Source organism: Prinia subflava, chromosome 25 (assembly GCF_021018805.1).
Source record: "Prinia subflava isolate CZ2003 ecotype Zambia chromosome 25, Cam_Psub_1.2, whole genome shotgun sequence".
In the NCBI taxonomy this organism is placed as follows: Eukaryota; Metazoa; Chordata; class Aves; order Passeriformes; family Cisticolidae; genus Prinia; species Prinia subflava.
In genome coordinates this window covers 1831355-1854489 of record NC_086271.1, presented here as the reverse complement: position 1 = coordinate 1854489, position 23135 = coordinate 1831355, and the positions used below count along the sequence as shown (strand labels likewise).

General features: G+C 43.1%; 1 protein-coding gene and 1 long non-coding RNA gene across 2 annotated transcripts in view; one reads left to right on the top strand and one right to left on the bottom strand.

Annotated features, from left to right (window-relative positions):
- Positions 1-23135, top strand: part of CRYBG3 (crystallin beta-gamma domain containing 3) — an 81157-nt gene that overhangs the window by 55495 nt on the left and 2527 nt on the right. Inside the window, exons 12-21 of the mRNA XM_063419409.1 lie at positions 114-240; positions 4006-4148; positions 5708-5834; positions 6846-6878; positions 10872-10981; positions 11491-11617; positions 18161-18300; positions 20815-20938; positions 22539-22697; positions 22972-23131. Coding sequence (XP_063275479.1) covers positions 114-240; positions 4006-4148; positions 5708-5834; positions 6846-6878; positions 10872-10981; positions 11491-11617; positions 18161-18300; positions 20815-20938; positions 22539-22697; positions 22972-23131 — 1250 coding nt within the window. The remainder of the gene's footprint in view (positions 1-113; positions 241-4005; positions 4149-5707; positions 5835-6845; positions 6879-10871; positions 10982-11490; positions 11618-18160; positions 18301-20814; positions 20939-22538; positions 22698-22971; positions 23132-23135) is intronic.
- Positions 12299-18145, bottom strand: LOC134561996 (uncharacterized). The gene is made up of 2 exons (XR_010083039.1): positions 15984-18145; positions 12299-15093 (listed from the first exon to the last, which is right to left on the bottom strand). It is a non-coding gene; the product is annotated as an uncharacterized LOC134561996 (long non-coding RNA).

The window sequence follows — 23135 nt, the reverse complement described above, 5'->3', positions numbered from 1 at the left end:
TTTGGGGTGTTCTCCCTTTATTTGGTAGAGAAAATCGTGTGTGCAGTTGTTTTGCCTTTACTGACTTCTCTTTTTTGTTTTTTTGTTTTTAATTTGTTGTGGGGCTGCCGCAGATGGGTTGCCTATGATCAGGAGCGCTTCAAAGGCCATCAGTTCCTGCTGGAGGAGGGAGATTATGAGGACAGACACTCCTGGGGAGGAGCTGAGAGTGCCCTGCTGTCCTTCCGCTTCCTCCAGGCTGTGAGTACTCACACGGACCTCATGCAAATCATGCACAGCTCTGTCCACCAGGAGCAAGGTTATTCTCTGTACGCTGCCTTGGGTCTGGCCATCCCAGCTTTTGCCCGTGTTCATCCTCATTCTTTTCCTGCTGGCTGAAATCTAGGCTGCGCTAAGAGGGAAGCGGGTTCTGAACAGTCTCTGTGAAGTTCACACAAAAATTGTGTGAAAATTCTGTCATGCAGAATTCCTTGTCTACCTGCCAGCTTTTCCAGGTACCTCAGTCCTGCACCTCGAGCTATTTGAGTCTCTCCAGTGGAATTTTCTTAAAAGCGTAACATGCCTGAGTGTACAGAGTAGTTCTTGATTAAAACAAAAATAGCTTTTCAGTGCAGCAGCTGTTGCAAGCCTTAAAACAGCATTACCCTCTGTCTATGATTTTTCTGCCAGAAAATTTTGGCAGCAAAAATAATCACGGTAAAAAAAAATCCCTGCTACTAAAATGTGTTTAGGGGAGGCAAGGATGAAATAATAATAAAAACTATTGGTAAGAGTCCAGTATTGGAAGCAAAGTTAGACCTTTTAGAGGTGGGTAAACATGAGATTAGAACATCTTTATCATTTCCTTTGTTTTGGTTTGGGTTTTTTGTTTGTTTGTGTAAGGGTTTGAAGATTTTTTTATTACAATGGCAACTCTGTGAGCATTAAATACAGCTGCAAAGAGTAAGTTCTTCTGAGACTCAGATTGTTCACTCTGATATTACTGTTTTGTGTACTCAGATTACTCATCTCCTCATCTGAGGAGATGTGATATTCCTGAGCCAGAAATTCTGTGGAAATTGAAGATAGGCATTTAAAGCAAACTCACTGTCTCAACAGTATTTTTCTTTTAATAAAAAGTTAATGTGGGCCCAAGAAGGCCATACTTAAATACACAATTTGCAAATTTGTTTTTCATGACGAGCACCTAGAACGAGCTGTATTTGTAATCAGAATCTATCAAAATAAAGATAGGAAAATTAATTGAATTCAAGAAAAATACCCTTCTCTGAATAATTTATTTTTAGTTTTCTGAGGAAAAAGGAAATTTCTTCAGATTGCTCATTTTCAATGTGCAGAATCCTATTCAGTTACTGAATAATCTTAGTTTTCCTCGCTTTTCCAGCTGTGTGTAGGATACTTGAGCAACTTAAATTGATCTTTTTAGATCTTCCTTTTGACAAGGGACATAAATACAAGTCAAAATCATGCATGTGGGTAGCAAGAATGACCTTCCATGTCATGTATTCAATTTAACTTGCACCTAGAACTGTCAGAAGGCTCAAGTCATTAACATATTAAAAACATATATCATTCACAGTCATATATCAACAGATATCATCCCACTTGGCTTCTAAATATGTATAAATATTTGCCTGTTGATAACAGAAGTGAAAAGGAATGATTCCCCTCAATTTGTTGCATAACTGAAGGCAGCCAGCTGCTTGCCAATGGAATGAGTAATGGCCCTGGCATTGCTGCTTGGCTGGACCAGCAGATTGCCTCCCTGTCAGGGATGTGCAGCACGCAGGGCAGTGCTCAGGCTGCCCATATGCTCCCTTTGGGACCTTGCACACCACTCAAGGGCAGGATTTAAAAATATTTCAGTTGAGTTTCAAGGGGCACCTGGGCAGAAATCCAAACTCTGTGTGCTTGAGGCCCCTCACTGCACAGCAAATGTCCTGGCTCCTCTCCCTCAGCTCAGGAATTCTGTCAGGGGAAGCCAGGTAAAGCTTGCAGCCGTCTCAGAATCTGCAGGGACGTGTGGGCACGCTGCAAGGGCTCGCAGCTTCCAGCTGGCTTGAATATTCCTGCAGTGAACAGTCACAAGGGCTAATAGGGGGTTCAAAGGGTGTTTGGGATGCAGAGATAAAAAGATCTTGTGGAATTGTTGTCCTGTGGAATTGCCAGCTCGCTGTCAGCATCTTTGTTGGGCACACCTGAGTGAAATGCAGAGCCTGGACTCTGGACTGCTTTGGGGGGGACAGGGGCATTTGCTTCTTTCCTGCAGTGTCAGATGCATTTCAAGCTGGGGTTTGCCTGTGGCTCAGTGGAAGAGCAAAGTTTCTGAGTATGTTGCCTTCGGAGCTTTCCCACTAATGTTTGCGAGCCCAGAATGTTCTGCCTTGGTCTGAAAGTCTTTTCTTAAAAAACATTTTCCTCTTGCTTGTTGTAAGAGACGTTGTAGTGGAAGTTCAGACAGGAAAGAATGATGGCTGAATTTGAAAGATGTTTTAAATTCAATTACAACTGTGGATATATTTCAGTGTTTTAAACTTAGTTAAGGAAATTATATGTAAATTTGATCTAAATGACTTATTGGGTATTCTTAAAAGACTCCTAAACTCTTTTGCTTTAGGACTGTTAAGAGTAGCTGTTTTTCATTTGCACTAATACTGCACTAGTTTGGTTGTTCTTTCATGTTTTTTCTTTCCCTAAAAAGTACTCTGAAGCTGCAGTTGTTCATGATGATTTTTCCAGACCTGGCACTTTAATTTCTAGTGTATACCTGAAATAGTTGCAACAGGTTAACAGTGTAAATAAATGAAGGAGGGAAGTGGTCAGCACAGTAAGAAAACCAGTTTTACTACAGATTTTGTTCCATCACCTTTTACTGTCCTGTAAGCAGTGCAGAGAAGTTGAGCCACGTCAAGTGTTCATTCTAAAATTGGTTTCCATTATTCATTGGGCTTGTATCCTGTAGAAGGACATGGTGACCTCCAAAGAACCTGTTTGATCAGGTTCACCTGGCCCAATTAATCTGGCTGCATGCTTGGTTCGGCCATAATTTTTAAGTGGTTTTTGATAGTTGTAAATCTTTTCTTAGTGTTCAGTGTAATAATACCCATGGTGGAGTCGTCATATGTTTGTGAGTCTCTGTCAACCCCATTATTTGCTTGACAGCAGTTGTTTCTTGTTTGCAAGACTTACTTAGTTTCAATTTATACCACAACTGAATGATTGAGAAACACTGAAATTGAGTTCATGCTTTCTGTTAAAAGTTAAAGGAATAAAGTGAATGGATTTTTTTTTTTTGTTTTCCCAAGCAGCGACTGAACTATGTGTTTAAAATTGCTGAGTGGTTAAAAAGCTGAAGAGTTGAAACCCAAATTCAAATAATCTGAAGCTGTGCAAATAATCTGGCCAAGAAACTGAGCTGGCTGAAAGCACAAAGCAGTGTCACACAGCTATGTAAGACAGAATGTGACAGTGTTAAGCAGGATTTATTTATAGCTATAGTGGATGTATCCAGAAAGTGCAAACCCCTTGTGCTGGAAAGGTGATCTTGCCCAGGCTTTTCCTCTCCATAATTACTGCCATGTTGCTGGGAAGGGATGAGGAAGGAGAAGTTTAGTAAAAAATCTATAGTCGTGGTCATGTCTGGAGTAGTTATTTGTGAGGCTTTTTGAAGATGAGTGTTAAACTCTTTTCTTTTAACTCTTCTCCTTCCCACACAGGCATCTTTGCACTCTGAGCCATCCTCAGAGAGGAAAGGATGGTGCTCAGGGGCAGCAGGCTCTTCCTCTCCACAGTGCAAACCCCTGAAGGCCATATCAGATTGTCAGGCTTCCAGTTATTCCAGAACATCAATGCCAAAATAACCATAAAGATCCACACCAGGGAGCCAAGTCCCTTCACAGCCCTATAAAATTCTGTCTTTCTGGCTACAACTCTTTCCCAAAATGTTTTATGGTATGAAGAGTCATTGAGCTGTGACAGTCTTCTAACTCCTGTGCTGCCTCTTAGGATTTCATAGAGTCTTCAGTGGCACTTTTCCAGTCTGATGACGAAGATGGGAAAGCACTGGACATCATCAATGAGGAAATCCCTGATTTGGAGCAGGCTGGATTTGGTCCTGAGACAAGGTCGATTCTTGTGAAAAGCGGCGTGTAAGTCTACTCAAATGCCTGGGTGGAACTGTGAAACACCTCTGGGCACATTTGGGTGCATCTTTTGACAGACTATATTCCACATGGTACACGTGGTAAATATTTGGAGAAGAAAAGTGTTTGTTAAATTTCCGAGGGGAGTGGAAGGGAAATAATAATTTTAATTTTCTGTAGCTCTCAACACCTTGATTTGGATATGAGCGTTCTTGTTCACAGAAAAAGTTTGTGTTGTCCCCCCAGAGGGGTCACATAGTTTCATGGCAGTAATACTGGAAAGGTATTTTAAATATATTAAGAACTGGCATCACTTTTGGGACAGGTACAGCATGTCCAGAAAGGATGAGATGCGCTGTATGTGTAATAAAGTCAGACTGCTGGCTCTGAAAATTAAAATAATTTTTATAGAACTATAAAAACTAAACTATAAAAGACATTAAGGGAAAAGAGCACTGTGGAATCGTGGGTTTCAGACATTTAAAAGTAATTTTTAAAATGCAGTATTAATATTGTCATAACTAGCCTAATAGTGATGGGGATCAGGAACTGTGAAGTGAGGGACCTGAACTGCTTATGTAGGGATTGGTGATTAGTGTCTCATGAGGATTAGAATGAAAGGATGAGACTCAGTTTGGAGAGGAGGGAAACAAATGAGAGCTGCAAAATCCTGAAGGTGGTAAGAAAGATTAATGCAGTCCCCAGAATCTTGCATGACAACATTGGGGGAAACTCTTTGAAGAACTGGAGATGGCTTTAAAGCAGATTTTGATGTGGGAAGGAAGAAAGCTTTTCCTACACCAGAGACAGGGAGTTTCTGGAACTCGCTGCTGAAGGGGCTGTGGTAGCAGAGAGCACCAGGAGGTTAAAAAAAGGCATTAAATAAATTAACAGCAAACAGATTCACCAGTGGATGGTAAAAGTAAAATGGGTAAGGAAATGCCCTGCTATATCCGTAATGTAACAGTCCCAGTGCTGGGTGAGTGAGAGAGGAATGCACCACCAGAAGTGGGTGATTTAGTGGTGTCTGACTGTCCCCCATCTGCTTCTGCCACTGTGCAGGGTTAGAGCAACCCTCTAGATGGGAGTTGCTTTCTTTTTAAATTGCAACAGGGAAAGCAGGGTGGGAGAAGCTTGAACTGCCAGCTGTTGCAGGCTTTTGCTTTCTCTCATCCAGTCTTCCTCAGTTACTTCTCTTTCTTCTTGAACTTTTTTTCCAAAATCCAACTGGAAGGAGCTGTAAGAAAGCCCTGTCTAGGGGGATGCCAAACAAGCATCCAATTAAGAGAAATTCAAAAAGTTATCAATTGAATGTCTTTCCTCTAAATCTCTGAGCAGGGCATCATCTTACAATGAATTTGATGGGAAGGCAGACACCCAAAACCTTGTGTTTGTTGAATTAGGGAAAAGCAGAAAATCAAGTGTGTGATAGTTTTGTGCCTCTCATCAGGTTTCATGTTGCACTGTCTGCCAGGTGGACATTCTGTTGTGCTTGACTTGCTGTTATTGTCAAACTGATCAGAAAAATGTGATGTGTTCAGTTTAATTTTTGTATCATTCTCCAGGTGGGTGGCGTATCAGCAGAAATATTTCTGTGGAGAACAGTATGTACTGGAGAAAGGAAAATACAAATGCTTTGTTGACTGGGGAGGATCTAGTAAAACCATCATGTCAATTCGACCTGTTAAGCTGGTGAGTTACCAGAATTTAAGGGAAAACCTTACAAGAAATGAGACCTTTGGAGTTCAGAGTTTGCCATAATAATTAAACAGGAGAGCCCACATTGTAACAACGTATTTGCTATTTGCTTGGAAACAATTTAAAGACCCTAGTGGACAGCATAATGAATCTGTTCAGGATGGAGACTTAAATGGACACTGTGGATCTTTCTGTCTTTTGAGAAAATTGTCAGGGAAATTTCATAAGAAGAATTTCCCTTTGGCAGACTGCATACATAGAGAAAATAGCCTGGCCTGGAAAGATTAATTTGCCTTAAAACATGGTAATTTATAATGCTACTTGATAATGTCTTTACAAATACTTGAGAATTTATCTGGCCTGTGTCGTTACATAATAGAATTTTTGCAGGGTTCTTTTCTTACTTTTATGCTAAAATATTTGTACTAGATATAGTGAATAAAGACAGGAAATATTTTTAATCCATTATTCAATCCCAGGTAGTGCCAACTCACCCAAACAGATTAGTGCCAGCACTGTCAAAACCCTAATGCAAAACAAAGACAATCTTCAGCCATAAGTATTAAATGATAATAAGTAGTAAATTATTAATAAGTAATAAATTATAGGAATGGAAAAGGAACACCTAACCTTATTTTGAAGAGCACATGCTGAGAGGTGTCTTCTATTGGTTTCAGTTCTGTCTTTTTTTTTCAAGAAACAGCCTCAAAAGTAAATGCAGAGACATTTACATGGACTGCAATGCCCATTATGGGAACTAATTAATGCTGATGCAAGTTCTCTGTGTGAAAGGCATTGAACAATCAGGCAGGTAATTGTGAGCTTACAGGCAGCTCATGGCAGAAATCGGGGAAGAGAATTGTGCCAAAAGCCTGGGAAGTATTTTTTCCTCTGCTCCTGAGTTAACACTTCACAAATTTCAGGCAACTTGGCATGTCTCCTAGGAAATTAACTGTAATTAATGTTGGGGTTTTCTAACACGTGTATATGTGTTTATTACTGCAGGAGCCCCTTGGGACGAATGAGCCTCCACATTTGGTATGTTGGCATTACGTAACACTCTCTTAATACTAATCTACACTTAATAATTAAATGCAGGTAATGTTGAATGCCTTGCTTCAGGTGATAGCTCAGTAATTTCAGATGATACTTTGGTATTGTCACCTTGCTACAGCAAAGGAGTGATGGAGGGAAGTGGTAGAAGGATAAAAGTAAAGTCTGCTGAGTGTTACACTCTTTACTTTATTCTGGATAGTATAGTATCTTTATTCCCTTTAGTATTCTGTCCCCAGAAATGCAAGCACTCCAATAGGTCTCGAGAGACTTTGGATCCCTGTAGCTATTACTTTTCCTCTTCTTTCCCTCTTGTCTGGAAACTCACCATCCCATCCATTCATCCTTCTCTTTGTGGCAGATTTTCTTTCCATTATTTTGCACTGCGTCCAGTTTGTCACTCCTATGTTTATGTGTGAGGTGAAGATGAAAATACAAACTGCAGAAAACTGAACTGCACATTTCAAACCTGAAAATGCATCAACAGCTGGAAGTTGGGGTTTTCTTAGTCTTGGATGCTGGTAGTTCTACTTTCCAAAGTTTTACAAGCAGGTCGAGCTGCTCCTTAAGATTCCCTTTTTGTTACAATATCATCAGTGCTTAACTGGACACATCCTGGTCATGATAAATCTGTGATAAATTTATGATGCATTCTGACAGTTTCGCTGAAAGTTGTGCCTAACTTGATGATAACTTATTAAGAGAAAGTAGTCCCTATAATTCACCCTTAGTCTCAAAATGACTTAGTGTAGGGTCTTAAAGTTTGGTCCTTTCCTTACAAGGTTATGTTCCATTAATGGACCTTTGGGTTATCTTTCTGAAACACAAACCTGCTCTGTGTCCATCACCACGTGTGCTCTGTGTCCCCTGCAATGCTCTCTCCCTGTCCAGCATGAATTGTTTGATCTTTTTCTGTCCTGCTAGCATGGGTGATGATATGAGTGATTTTATTGGTCTCTCTGACATGCTCTTAATTAAGCAAATTTGGGGACGTTTACTTCGAGAAACATGACTGACTTATAGACAAAATAGATGTTAGAGGTCTGTGGTTCTGTTTCAGCAGACTTAAGTATTTTGTCATCTGGACACAAGTTCTTGCTTGCTTGGATGGGAAATGTTCATTGTGTTACTTAGCAGGTGGACCACACCCTCCTTTTTCTCCAATTCTACCATTATTTGATTAACCCGGGACTACAGGAAATGTTTCCTGTCTGGAGACATAATTGCTGTATTATTTTAGCCTTAAACACTGACTTCCTGCCTGACCTATTCACATGGCAGTTTGCAGCCACAGCCAAAGACTTGCCAGTGTGTTCACCAGAGGGCCTTGCTAAATGATACCAGATAAAATAACTGACTCAGGTAAAACTGGTGGGGTCTAAACAGTTGAAAATAATTTTGTTTCCATCTCCAATTCTTCTGGTTTTTTCAGGATCTCCCAAAATCTATTCTTTGAGTGTATTATCCCAGTGTTGCAGACCCTTAAGATCAGTTCAAACCTTTGAAGTTTCAATAAATTGTGCTTTACAGGCTTTTTATTTCCAGAAATGTCAAAAAACCTGTGTGTGTGTATATGCACAGACACCTTTAAATATTGACATGTACTGGATTGTATTTTGCCTCTTGTGGTCTTTAATAACAGTCTCAACACCACTTGTGAAAAATTTACTATCCTGACTTACCACAGTCCTGGTTTTCATAGGATTCTGCCTTGGGGCTAGGGAAGAAAGAACATATTTCCTATCACTACAGTTCTTACAGGAGGGGAAATATTTTGGGTAATTTTTAATGGGAGAACATTTAGTCACTTAGGATAAGTAAAAGACGGGCCCTTGGATAAATATCAAGAATTTCACATTCAGAGTAAAATAAGTTTTCTTCATGAAAAGCAGTCTCTTAGTTTCTCAGCATGGTGCATACGAGCTGGCAAATCCTTAAACATCCTGATGTTTGACCCTTGAATAATCATATATTGGTTGTTTTGAATGATTACACATTCTCCCACCTTTACTAAGCGTATGTTTGAGCTAAGGAAACTGTTTGCACTGTCTGTAAGAGTGTGTCTTTTTTTTCATTTCTGTTCTTATCAGAAATGGAAAAGCAGCAAAATTTTCTTAAATCTCAGTAACTCCCCTGGCCTTTCTGCCTGCCAAGCTTCCTAATAAACCAAGTACACAGAGTGTAAGAAATCACCAACTCTGTGAAGCCACTCATTTCATTTCTTAAAATAAAGCTTTGCCCAGCAAGTACAAAGCCTCTTTCAGCAGCAGGTGACTTGGACAGATGATTTAGAAAGCAGAGATAATTGCTGTGCAACCCTGCATTTGTGCTTTAATATCCATTGGATTTTTGGGAAGTGAAACCTCACACAGTAATGTCAGACCCTGACGAAGTGGAGATGGCTGCAGTTAGAGACTAATTGCAGTGTTTGCACTGAGGAATCACTGCTCCACTCCAGCTTTTGTCAAATTGAGACCCCCATTCATTACCAGATAAATTCTGTGTTAAAATGAATCGTGAATCTTTTTAAAAATCCTTGCATAGCACGTGGCCTATGAAAGAAAGGCAGTGTGTATGTATATATATTCCCTTTTGTAAAGAGCTTGGAGGTGAGTGGGTAGAAAATACAGTGTAATTACAGCTTAAATAGGTGCTTTGTGACATAGCAGTGCAGTTGTATTTACAGCAAAGTCAGGTACACTTTATTCATTTTACTGTAGCTGATCCGTGCTCTCCAATTAGCTCTCGTAGCCTGCAAGGGCAGCTTAAGCCTTTCTTGTTCTTCTTAACATGAAACATCCATTTCTTTTAAAAACATAGACTGAACTTTTCCATAAAATCATTTGCTGACACTTGTGTTTGGCCTTCTCACTCTGTGCTGGCAAAAGCACTTAATTTCTTTTCTTTGGCAGGAAGCTTGGCCAATCTGGGGCATGAAGGGGGAAGTAGCTCTTGCAACAGCCATCGTGTTTTCCTTCCATTACAGAATATGAGCTGTTCTCTTGATACACTTCAATTTTTCATTCTTTTATAGCCCCTCTTTCAGGCTTTCAAATGAAATGCATCTCAATTACACAGTGGCATCCCAAGGGTACAGAATTCTGGGTGTCTTTGCTATGGATCGTAGCCTACATCATACCAGAGTTTCTTTTTGTTTCGGTGGGGGCTTTAGGGGTTTTTTTGTGTGTGTTTTTTTGGTTTAGGTTTGTCTGAGGGGTTTTGTTGGGAGGTGAGTTTCTTCATTTGGGCTTTTTTAAAATTTGTTTGGGTGAGGTTGGTTTGGGGAGGGGGTTGATTGTTTTCTGTCTGTTTTTTTCCATTTTACTTTTACTGCAACATTTTGAGCCTTCCGGCTTTTTCAGGATGAACTGGTCACATCTCACTGGTGGGGTGTGGTTCACTGTGACTTGCAGTTCTTTACCATGACATATAAAAGCAGCTTGGCTGAACCTCAGAAATCCTCCTGCTAGTTCTGAAATGAAAAACCACCTGCAACCACTGTGATCACAGAAGATTTCAGGGCACTCTGTCAGTAGCAGCTCTGTATCTTTTGACCAGCATTTCCCCATCCTGCTTTGAGCACTGATTGCTGAGCTGTAGTGAGAGTTAGGCTGCAGTTCAGGGGGACTCTGGGTGGATGATGACAGCCTGGAGTCCCACTCTTCTCATTTTTGCCTGGACCCCCCTGCTGCAGTTAAACTTACACGAGATAACTCTGCCTGCCTTAGCACCACTGAGAAGCCTCCTGTGCCAGTCCAGAGATGACAAAATACTTGATATTTCTAAAAATTTCTTGATTTCTAAAAACAAAGCAGCTGTAGAAAATGTAAAAGATTCTTTGCACAATTCATTCCATTAATTTTATCTTTGTGAATTGGATGGGTACTTCTTTGAGAGTACAGCTTTCTCTGTTTACATTAATGATAATGCCTTCATTTTCCTTCTGGTCATTGTTTTTGTTTTGTTTTGTTCTTGTAGCTCAAAGCTTTCAGTAATACACATTTCCAAGGAGCATGTGTAGATTTCACAGCAGAAGTTTCTGATTTCACATCATTCATACCATGTTCTTTTAAGGTTCTCCGGGGATGGTAAGTGTCTGTTACTTTACATGCCATCATTTTCAGTATTATGAATTTTTTTTTTAATGTTACAAAATTTCAGACAGCTGAAAGCACATAACACATGCCCATCATCTTCCATCATGTCTTAGACCCTTTGTCCTGCAAGGCATCTCAGTAACTCTCACCCTGTCCTTGGTTTGGGTACTGCATTTGGCTCTCCCTGGGGAAGGTTTGCACAGCTAACATGACTCTTTTTTAACTCCAGTCAGAATTTATTCCAGATTTTGAGAACTTTGGTACAGTGGAAGTGTCTGAGTTCCACTCAACGTTGTTTGACTCTGGAACTGAGGTTTCTGTACCACACTGTTTGATTTGCTTTGCTGCATAGCCTTTCAAGTCACCTCACTTTAAGCTTGACAAGAACAAAGAAAATTTTTTATACCTTTTGTCCTTAGCAAGTATTAGGTCTTGAAAAGAACACACTGTAAATAAGCAGCTAGAGCAGCTTATCCTTTTTTGTTCCATTATTCTTGCAGCTGGCTCCTGTGTTACAAAGGGGAAACCACTGACAATCACTGTGTGCTGGAAGAAGGCCTCTACGTTGACCTCAGTTCCTGTGGCTGCCCGACTGCTACAATCAAATCCCTCAAGCCTATTCAATATGTGAGTCTTTATTGGGGGAAAAAAATAACATTTCAGAGCTCTTTTCCTTGTCAGAAGTCTGAAGCGAGCACTTGCCCTAAACAAACTCCCAGTTAGGGAAAAGAATGAGGTTTGTTTTCTTGGCTCTCGGGGTTTTTTGGGTTGGGAACTGTTTGGAACATGTCAGGCTGCGTGCACACGTGCACAAGGTCACTTGGAGCTGCTCTTGGGTGTTCTGGGTTTAAAGTTGTTCTCTGTTTTACAAGTGAGACACGAGACCCTCCATGGCACAGGAATGCATTTTGCCCTCCAGAGCAAGAGAGAGACAACATTTTATACATCCCATTGTAACCCTGCAGACAGGACATGCAAACCTGCAGTCTTGATGTGATGTCTGTGCCTTTCTTCCACATCTTGGTGTGCTCTTATGCAGGAGCATCAAAGATGAGCTGTAACCCTGCTGGTAAAAGAGAAGCAAGTGGCTTCTCTGCCCCCTTCTCTCTAGCACTGGTCACCAGGTTCTCCAAAATTCTTCCTCCTTCCTGATCACAGGGCACAAACTCAGCCTATGTGGCATGTGTCCTTCAGTGCAACTCCTATGAAGCTGGACTTCTGTGATTACTCAGTTCAGCTTTTTCACATATAAAGTCCTTTTTACCATTCGTGAGCAGTTATTTAAAAAAAAAAAAAAACAAAACCAAAAAAACCCAACCAACCAAACGGAAAAAAGCCCCAAACCCCAAGAAAATGCAAACACCAAACCCATGGGCATGGTGGGAAGGGTGTACAACTCAAACTGGAGAGGTGGACTTTTCACTTGACTGTACAGATACAGCGACTTCCCACCTGCAGAGAGCCTGGGTTTTGGATTGAAGCTCCCCTTTTCCAGTTAGGCTTTTGGACTCCGCTGTGCCAAATCCAAGTGAAGTTTTGACATCAAATAATAGCAGGCCTCGTCCAAATCCCTTGCCTGTAATCTCAGAGAGAAGTAAATACGGAGTTTGGCACGTAGGAGAGCACTGGCAGCCCTCAATTCCCGAGGGCCAGGCCCTGCAAGAAGCGTGTTTGGCAGGCTGTGTGTGGGAAGCTCACACACATCTTCCTCTGCTTTTGCACCTCCTAGTTTGGTTCTTTTCTTGCCAATAGGAGCCCTTGTATTTCCCAGGATCAAGGCACTAAAGAGCATGAAATGCCACTGAACTGTACCTGTTTGCCCTCAGAGCCCCCAGGGCAGGGCTGGGGACCCTGGTGTGGCACAGATGTGACCCAGAGCACGCAGCAGGTCACGGCCAGGAGCAGCCCCAGCTAATGCTGAGCATTGTCCACAGTGCACTGTTCTTGGAACAGAGCCCCTTTTATTACAGCATATTTCTGTTAGCCTGTTCCAGAGAGGAACAGGGGGAATTGTTGTGTAGCTTGATTGGATTCATTTGTGGCGTTGGGAACCCCTTCCATTATTCAGCTTTGAGCTTACCAGCCCCTTTCAGAGCTAAGGTGTGTCCCCTAGCAGCTTACACGTGAGAAGGAGAACTTTTAACCCTGACACCAAGCCCTGCGTGTGCATTGTCTCCTGCTCTCCTTTCAGTGAGATGGGATTGCTGCAAGTGGAGCTGTGGAGGAGTCCCACGCTGGGAACGTTCCATTTGTTCTATAGAAAATGGAGCTTCGATGGAAACAAACCATTTGCAAACAAATGTAAATGCACTAAAAGAAAAAAAAAAGTAATTTTTTTCTGTTTAAGAAAGTAAACTTGAAAACTGCCAGAAATGTAATTTGTTTGTCCAAGAGCTTAATTGCATAACAAAATGAAAATTTTCCTTCTAAATCACTGGGTTGGTCCAACTAAAATAGAAAAACAAACCAAAACTTTCAAAGCAACACAAAATGTTTGGGGTAAGAAAACAGGCTCACACTAGTGATAGTTTGAGGATTTCACTGTAGTGACAGTATTTTAGGTTGGCTAATTTTTATTCTAGCTCTACGCTTGTGGAGGGGTGTTTTATGTGTTGTCTGCTGAAAAGTGAAGTTGTCAGCATTTAGGTATGGTGTGCTGCTCCCACATCCTCTGCACACACACTCTCCCATTTCACAAGAAATTCAAATTAATATGGTTCCACATTGGTTATTTCCCCATTTACTGTGCACTGGTATCATGGAGGAATTCAGCACATCTTTGCAACCAGTTCCTCTGTTCCTGATGAAGTTTCCTCTCTCCCATCACACCTTATTCTCCAGGGTGTGTAATACTCAAACTAAATCTTTAGAAGGCCCTAGCTGTGCTTTTTTCCTGCTGTTCCATTTTGCTCAAATACAAGTTGGATTGTTTCATCATCCTCAGAGCATTTAGGGAAAGCTGTGGAGTGACAGGAGGGTACAAGGAAGGAACAACTGACACTGATGTCGTTTGTCTCTCATCATCCCCTTTCATCTGAAAATCCCAAAGCACTCTTCCAGAAAAGCTTGGTGATGAAATGTGCTGTTGAATTGTTGTTCACAGCCCTCCTGCAGGCAGGTGAGAGCGTAGCACAGGTTCAGAGTTGCTGCAGAGGTGCAGGTTTCTGTGCCTGCAGCAACAAGGACTTTTGCACTGCCAGGGGTTCATGGAAAGGAAATGTGAGCCCTTGCCCGGCTGCAGGAGAGCAGGTGAAGGCAGCTGGGCCATTTATAGGGCCATGGTGGCTTTATTGGGGCATTTGAGCAGTGTTTGCTGCCTGAGGAGGTTAATCTTTTGGGTTAGATAGTCTTGCAATGGGGAGGTCAGCTCTGGTGCAGCCTTTTCTCAGGTGTGTTGTTTGGAAAAGTTCCTGCCATGTTTGGTGTGATTTACATGGACAAAAATGCCCAGGATTCTTGCAATGAGAAATTAGCTTTCCTTCTAAAGTGTTACCTTCAACCTGTAAATTAAACCAGTCTCCCAGTTTCTAAAACCAGAAATGAGATCCAGGTTGTAGGTTGTGCAATGCTTTTTTTGTTTGCTTGGGTTTTTTTTCCTCTTTTCTTCTGAAGCATTCTTTATTCTTGCTCTGATCAATCGTGATAATCCTTGTATGTCTATATTATCTTCTCTAAGTTAAATACAGGTGTTAACAGCATTTGTGTGAGGCAAATAAAGAAATCAGGTACAAGAATATGTATCTGCAGTTTCCCAGGGCCAGGCTCTGAGTCACTGTGTGTGGCTGGGACTGGACCATGGGCACTCCCTCAGCCAGGCATCCATCCCACACTGGAGGGAGCAGCTCCAGCAAAGACAGTTCCTAGTGAGGAGCTGGCCAAGCCTGGAGAGTACAGATTTTTCCAGGGATGTTGTAGCACAGCTGTGGAGGCTGCCCCAGTTCAGACTCTGGTAAATGCTGTTTGCCAAGCAGCAGGTCAGCAGCGATGGGAAACGGGGCACTGCACCATCCCTTGCCATGGCTGGGTCACACCCATGCCTTGGTCTGGCCCTTTGGATTCTCCCTTTTGCCTTTGTTAGGCTTTCCCATCAAAGTCTGCAAAACCTAAGTTGGCCAAAAAAAAAAAGGTGTGAGGGAAAATATGTTTTGACACAGACCCTTTTCAAAAGGCTTTATTAGTAAAAATTCTCACAACTTATATAATGAGAAATTATTCATTGCTAAATTTATCCTTTTTGCTCTAAGCATCTGTGGAAATACACCTGTGCACTTGGTTTTCAGTTCTAGTGCCCTTTGATCATCTTCCTTCTGTCTGTACACTACTGGGGGAAGCTCATCTTGCACTGATCCTTGTTTAGTCTCAAACACTTCATGCTTGCATTGTGGGTTTTTTCCTGAACTGGTGAAGGATAAAAATCTGTTCTGAATTGTGAAAAATTGTGTTGCACAGCTCCACTAAAAGCAAAGTAAAAATCTTTGAGGGGGAAGCCTGAGCTGAGTTGAAATGTGCAAGAGATTTTTACTGTGTTGATTTTTAGTGTTGATTTTCTGTAGTTTACCTGTGTGATTTTCATTGTACTGTGTGCTGTTAGCCATAGGACCCCACACCTGTTAAGTAAAGTGTATCAGTGTATATAACAGTTTACAAAGCTGCTCATATCTTGAAATGCCATGTAAATACAGCCTTCCTTAATCACTGGCCTCTTGAATATAATAAACCCCTTCAAGTTTCTCTGTGGACAATTGCATTAAAAAACAGGAGAGGCAAAACATCTTAAAATGTTATTGGTGCTGGTTTAAGCAAAGGCTTAAAAGTTCCTTCACACATAAAAATCATCCTAAGAAATTCTGTAGTGCTCTGTTGTTCTCACAATGGGCAAGCTTTCCCCAAAGCATGGCATTTCAGGTATTTTCCTTGAAATAACTGTGAAAAGAAGCTAAAGTAATGCTGGCCTAGACATGGGAATGGGTAAATATAGATGTCTTTGGCTCACCTTTCAGGTGAAAATGCTCCTCAGCATTCTGCAAGAAAGGCTGGGAACAAGATGCCTCCCAACCTAACAGCATAGCCCCAAAGCTTGTTTTTCACTGCTGCCAGGTTTCCATGGAGCTGTGAAAACAAAGTCAGAGAAAAAAGCCAGGCCAAAGTCAGTGCTGCCAGCTGCTGGCCTAGAAGGGAACACAGAACGTGGGGAATCAGTGCACTGCTCTGTATATGGCTGTGGAAACAGGAGAGCTCAGGGCTTGGCACAGCAGCCTGGTTTCCCTCTGGGCTTCGTGTCTGCAAGGTCACTGCATCTCTCCTGGGACAGAGGGATGTGTGTGGTGTGTGTGTCAGGGGCTCTGAGCAGCTGGACAGGGAACTCTAAGACCTCTCAGTCCAAACACTCACAACCACAGCCCAGCTGGGATGATTTTCATTGACTGCAGCAGTTTGCTGTTGTGGTTCCTGGTGTGGAATGGATCTGCTGGGTCAGGCCACTCATCTCGACCAGCAGCCCTGTCTCTGAGCCCCCTCAGTGCTGCAACAGCAGCATCGATGTTTAGGTTTGGGTAGTAGTGGCTGGCAACACAGATGCCAGATGGTGCTGCTCATGGTTCACAGTGCACTTGTGAAGATTGTTGTGCCTCTTCTGGACGTGACTCCTGGTGTGCACTCAGTGAAAGGCAGTGCCAAGGCTCTTGCAAACAGGAGTGGATGATTCTGCCTGCCTGAGCAAAGCAACCCCAGGAGTAGCTGCCTGCTCTAGGCCTGCTGGTCTGGGTTCAAAGTGAGCCTTTAGCTGTAACTCTGATCCCCCCTATCCAGCAGAAGGCACGTGGGAAGAGCTGACAAAAACTTTACAGGTTTTAATCCTTTTCTGGTGTATAAGATTAGATTTGGGGAGTACAGTTTTTTAGGCTTTATCTCTCCTAGTGGATGATCCCAAGCTCTTCTTCAGAATGTCTCAGTGACCTGTCTGTCCCTGGAGTGTTGCAGGACTCAGGCAGCCCTGCACTGGCTGGCAGAGGAAGGCAATCTCTGAGGCAGAATCTGACTAACCAGCTGCATACCAAGTGCACTGAGTCAGTGCAAGCAAATTTGTATGTCCTGACACACCCCTGAGCTTTTCAGAGACACTTCCCTACACTACGTGTGCCTCTTCAAACATGGAAAATAATTTCTCTTAATTACTCAGTGCCTGTGTCAACTTTAATTCAGGATTTTGTTTCGTTTGTTTCACCTGAGGCCACGTCTTTGCTGCAAGAGAAATCCCAGATTTTGCCTGAGACAGCTATCTCAGGTAAAATCTCCTAAAAGAAAATGCCTTTCCTGGAGAGGCAGCTCACTGAATTAGTCAGACCTGTTCTCTCTTCCTTTCCAGGTGTAAACTGCAAGTGGTTTTGCTTCTGGTTGTAGGTTAAAAATGCTGAAGCTCTGTACAAGTGTTCCTTGTACCTAGGGCACAGAATTTGTGTATTTAAATCTGCTTCCTCTCTTTTTCTGCTGGCCTTAAAGCTGCACCACATTTTCATGCAAACTGATCTTTTTATTTGCTTTCACGGGCAATCTGTCAACTGTAGAAAAGGACATTAAGTGAAAAATGTTTCAATTCTACATGAGATTGTAGAATTTACTAAGTATGTTCTTCCTTCAAGATTGTCAGAAGAAAAATAGGAATGTTTGTTAAAGAAAACATTGAGAACATTTTAGTTGACATTTCTGACCTTTTACAATTTGTAGCTCCTTAAAATGTTTGCAGTGAACTACAGCTAATTTACAGTGGACAATCAACTTTGATTTGACTCACTATATTAGATGCATGTTCCATCAATAAGTAAAAAAGTGGATTTTTGAAAGCAATCAAGGCCCTGACAATACAAATCAGATCAAAGTGAGTTTGTCCAAGCAGAGGCCTCTGCATCACTTGGTGACTCTCTGTGCCAGGCCTGTGTCAGTGGGGCACCACACTGATGGCAAAGCCACTGATAAATGCAGTTTGTTTCAGCTCTGTGTGCTGTGGGGTTTTCCCTTGTTGTTCCATTTGCTGAGGGAGCACGAGCTAACCCAAAAGCACTGCAGGAAGTTCAGCTAAAGTGGGCCAATGTGTGCATCTTCTCTGAAAATTGAAGTTAAGACTATTCTCACTAAAACTTTGTTCCTTTTTTTTTCTACTTCCCCCTCCCCCAGGCTTTTGCTGAGCCTTCCATCAGTCTGTTCAGCCTGGAATGCTGCAAGGGCAGAGAGCTGCACTTCAGTGAACCAGTCAGTTCTGTTTTGAATGAGGACCTTCATTTTTACACCCAGTCTGTGTGGGTGAGAAGTGGGTTGTAAGTATGGAAGAAATATCCCTGTCTGTGTTGCACTATAGGAGCTAACATTGTCTCATGGTTATTGCCTTGTTCATAGGATGGTTTACATTCTTAACTTCTATTTTGAGGCACAGACTTTACAAGGCAGGTAGTGTAAACTCGGAGTGCCTTTATTAACAGGCTGTAAAATGCCAGCTATAAACTGCAGTGATTTGAACTACTGCTGTGGCTCAGGGAAGCTTGATGTGCTGACTGGCTGCCAGAGAAGCAGCAGCTTCTGAGAGGAGCTCAGGGTGGATGTGACAGCTGGAACAGTAATTTGCTTCTGTTACTAGTTTAACCCTCCTCCAGGAGTGTGGATGTACACCCAGGTTCTTCTGTGAAAACCTTTTACATCTGCAGAAAAGTGACCTCCTCACCTCTTCCACATCTCTCTCTCTCTCACCTTTTAGAAGAGCTCCCAAGTGTTCTGTTTTCAGCCAGGTTTTCAGCCTCCACACCCACAGCAGCAACAAATCTGCAGGGTCTCATCCTGCAACTGAGAGTGGCTGGAAACTGCTGTTCTCCTAATGGGACACACATTTCCTATGTTTATGTTTGACCTTTCCCCACCTTTTCCACACAGGCAAGGCTGTAATTTTCTTGAGAGAATAGTGAACATAACCTTCCCCACAGAGCTTTGCCAGATCACAACAGTTCCAATATTTGGGCCACTTCCATCCTGAACCTTTGTTGAAAGTACAGAAGTGGGTGTGTTGTCTGGAAATTCAATCCCTTTGCCCCAGCAGCTGGCAGCAAAGGACGGGTGATGGCTTTGGGACCACGTGGCAAGAAAGCACAGGAGAGTGAGTGCCACAGGCCAGCCCCTCCTGCATCTTTCTGCTCATTACTGGGTGTCCAAGCCAGGTTAGCTGCCTCCCCGTCTCTGGGATGGGCTCAGGGCAGAAAGGCTGGGTTTCCTCTTTTCAGAGCTTCCTAGGAAAGAGACCTCCACAGCTGTCCCAACCCCACGTGGCAGACAGGTAACCTAAAGGCTGAGAGTGTCAGGTGATTGTGGGATGTCCTAGAGGGTTTGTTTGCCTCATCTGGGATTCAGAGTTCGGGAAGGCAGATTTAGAGATTTTTGCTCCTTGTCCCAAAGCCTGCTGTCAGCTTTAGGCAAATAGCAAAGATTAATGTAAATACTCTGATGGCATCTTGCTGCCAGGCTTAGGTGAAAGGCTCCTTCCTGAGCCAACTGGCCACCTCAGTAAGGCACAAACCTGGAATCTGCCTTGGCAAAGGGGGCTGGGGTTCTCAGAGGTGTGGGACAGGTGGCACAGCCTGTATGAGAGCACAGATGAGTTTTGCCTGTGTCACTGAATGCCCGGAGCACAACCTGGCTTCTGACAGTGCTCACTGTAAATCTTTCCCCTCTCCATTCCCTATAAATGTCTACTTTGAAACTGCTTTCCACGTGAGACTGTTCCATGCTCCAAGAATAATGTTAACAGTGAATTCTCAGTGACTTGACAGAAACCATTGCAAGGGGGGGAAAAAAGCCAGGGATGTGTTCAAAGTGTAAGGAAGACACAGGGGCAGTCAGGCTGCCCTGAATACCTGCTGGGCAGGAGGTGTGGACTTCGTCTGAGGAAACAGGGACCCAGCCTCATTGCTGGCACAGATGAGCCCCCGTGCAGCCCTGAGCAGGGCTGGTTCTCAGTTTCTCTGAGCTGTGGGCACTGGGCAGAAGCAATTCCAGGTGCAGTGAGGCTGGGGGTGTTTTCTCACTGGCTCAGAGCGCAGCCATCCCTCCTGTTCCTGGCAGCTGACCTGTAAAACAGGTCACCTGGGAAAACAGCACTTGCTTTGTGTTCAGTTAATGAGTCAGGCACTTAGGAGTCACTGTCCACACAGCAATGTGCTATTGATCTAAACAGAAGGGATCTGTGCTCCTGGGGCTGCCTTTGTGAGCAGCATTTACTGAGCAGATGCCCAGATAACAAGGGGTCTGTGTGAGCCAGTGCTTTAACTGGGTGTTCCAGGACTCAGCCACATCCACGGTGTATTCAAGACAGGAAAATCCTACAGCAGGGTGTGGGGTTTGGAGTGAGTACCTGTAATGTGTTTTCAGAGAAATGGAATTGTATAAACAGCTTTAACTGTAACAAAAACATCAGACGAGATCCTCTCATAATTGATGTGCACAACCAGGCAAAGCTGCAAGTGTAGCTCCCTAGTTTCCTAGCACAAGCCTGCTGAAACCAGCATTATTCCCATCTGGGCTTATGCAGAAGTTCCCTTTTTGTGGAGGGAAAAATGGCGGGAGAGAGGGGAGGTGGGAAGTGTAGTTCACAAATTTTAGGCAGGCAGACAGAATTTCAGCAGAGGGCAGTCATCCCCCTGAAATGAAGGGCATTTGGAGCACAGAGAGGCTTGATATTAGCATGACTGTGGAGAGGTTTGGGGACTTTCAAGAGCACAGCCCTGAGCTGCAGTTTAGTTATGCTGTGGGTAACAAATACCCTTTCACATTGTGTTTTGTGTATCCAGGTGGATTGCCTATGAGGGATGCAATTTTTTAGGAAAGCAGATTCTGCTGGAGCCCAGGGAGATTTCAAGCTGGAGTGAACACAGTGGCTGGAAAGTGATTGGCTCCCTTCGTCCTGTGAAGCAGGTACTGTAAGGCTGAGTGGAGAAAAGGGGGTTTGTGGGCAGGGATTGTGCACAGCTGTCAGTTCCACCACCAAGCACATTGGGGTGTGCTCTACTCCTTAAATCAGGCAGGATGGTGACAGCTAGAAGGGAGATTGCTGAAGCAGAGAATGCCTCTTGTGACACTTATTGAGATCTATGTTAGGTTCCTAAAGGGAAATAATTCCCAGTTTCTTGATGTCAAGTTTTGTTTTTCTGAATTGCCCATTAGCATGTTCTGTGGATGCTCTATTTTTACATTTTTGCCATATACCAATATAATGAGGAAACCAATTCCACACTGGCTTGTTTCATAATTAACATAAATGGAAGCAAGAGTGAATTTTATTGTGCTGTAGCCTGGATTTCCAAAAGAGGCAAAGCTCCTGCAGTTCCCTATTGTAGTAAGTTAGCCAAGACTCCATTTTCTTTATGTGGGAAAAGCCAATTCTTTATTTTCACAACTCATTCTATACAGTTTTCACACACCTCGTGTGCAGCTTTCATTGGTTGATAGCTTTCTTGCCAATCACTCTATTGGTTAGTGAAAGGTTTGCTACTTGTCTATCAAATATCTCTATTCTTACATTGTTTACATATTTACTGATTTTTGTGGGACAAATCCTTTGTCATTGCAGGTGCATTTGTTTTTGAATCCAAGAATAGGTTGTTATGCTAATGAATTTTCATACAAAGATAGTTTTTTGCATGGGAACTTGCAAATTAAGTAGAAGTGACAGGGTAACTTTGGACAGTTTACCTGTCACAACAGTTCCCATCAGGTTTTCCCTCTCTGCCTCAGCCCAGGTAGTTCTGATTTGAGTCTCATTCAATGGTTCAGGTCTCTAAACCACAAAGAGTAAATAAACACCCTGCTGCTACAGGTTTTGTTCATGGATGCTTGGTGGGAGAGAGGCCTTGTTGTCTGTCTGTAGCTCAGGGCTTGTTTTAATGTGGAAAAAAAAGGAGATTTAAAGCTCCCAGAAAAAAGCTGTGCTGGAGTTGAGGTTGCAGCACAGCTGCTCTTTATTTGCATTGAAACCAGCGAATAACAGAGCAAAAGCTCAAACCCTGCAAAGTCCTCTTTGTTTCTTGAGTAAACCAATAAACAGGGATACCAGGTCAGTGCCATTTTCCATGTATGTTCAAAACCAGTGGTGCATCTCTCTGCCATCTATTCCAGTTAGGGAGGGCTGAAGTTTCTGGATGTGTAACTCAGTAAGTTTTGTGTCCCAAGAATTAAAAGCTTGTGGAGTACAGCCCGTTGGCTGCCCTTGGAGTAAGTGAAATGTGCTGAACTAGGAATCTTTGCAGATCACAGGAATTAATTCTATAGCCATAATTACATCTTTTTTTTGAAAAAAACCCTATCTACCATTGCTGTTTCTAGCTGCCCATCTGCATGTGAAAACCCACTTTCTGTCCTTCACATGCACATTTGTTCCCAGCCAAAAAATTACCGAACATCCTCAAGTGCAAACAAAAATCAAACACAGAGTTTAGAAGGGTGAGGTGGAGGGGAGGCCCTCCCACATGATTTCCTTGATCTTTGTTGTAAATCTGCTCCTCCCTGCCCCCTGCAGCCCGCAGCGTTCCTGAGGGTGAGGAACAGGGCCCAGGGGAAGTACCTGAGCGTGGCGGGGAGCCTGGCAGACATCAGGGCCGCCTCGGTGTGCGCGGCCCCGCGCAGCGGCGGCACCTCCCAGCTCTGGCACTACTGCCGGGGGCTCCTCAAGTCCAAGGTGAGTTCCACAGTGATTTCCTGTTAATGCTGCCCTTCGTGGTCTGTTACTGATAGTAAAAAAAGCTGAAGGTTTAACGTTAAAGAAAGGAAGTAACAAAGAGCACCACCTTTGATCCAGCAGCTGGTCAGGTGTTGAATATTCTGTTCCTCGCCTGCTTCCCAGGGTTTTACCAGCTACAGCAGGATTTCCTGCTGTATGCTCAGTGCCTGAGACAAGGCAGGCACAACACTGAGGCTCCAGCCCAGATCTCACTGCTCTCCTTGTTTCCTAGGCCAACAATGCCTGTCTGGATGTCATTGGGGGCAGAGACGTGCCTGGGGCCAAAGTCGCCCTCTGGACAGAACACGGGAAGGACAGGCAAAAGTGGAGACTCAACGAGGATGGAACCATCAGTTCATACCTCAGTGAGCAGCTGGTGCTTGATATTAAAGGTAT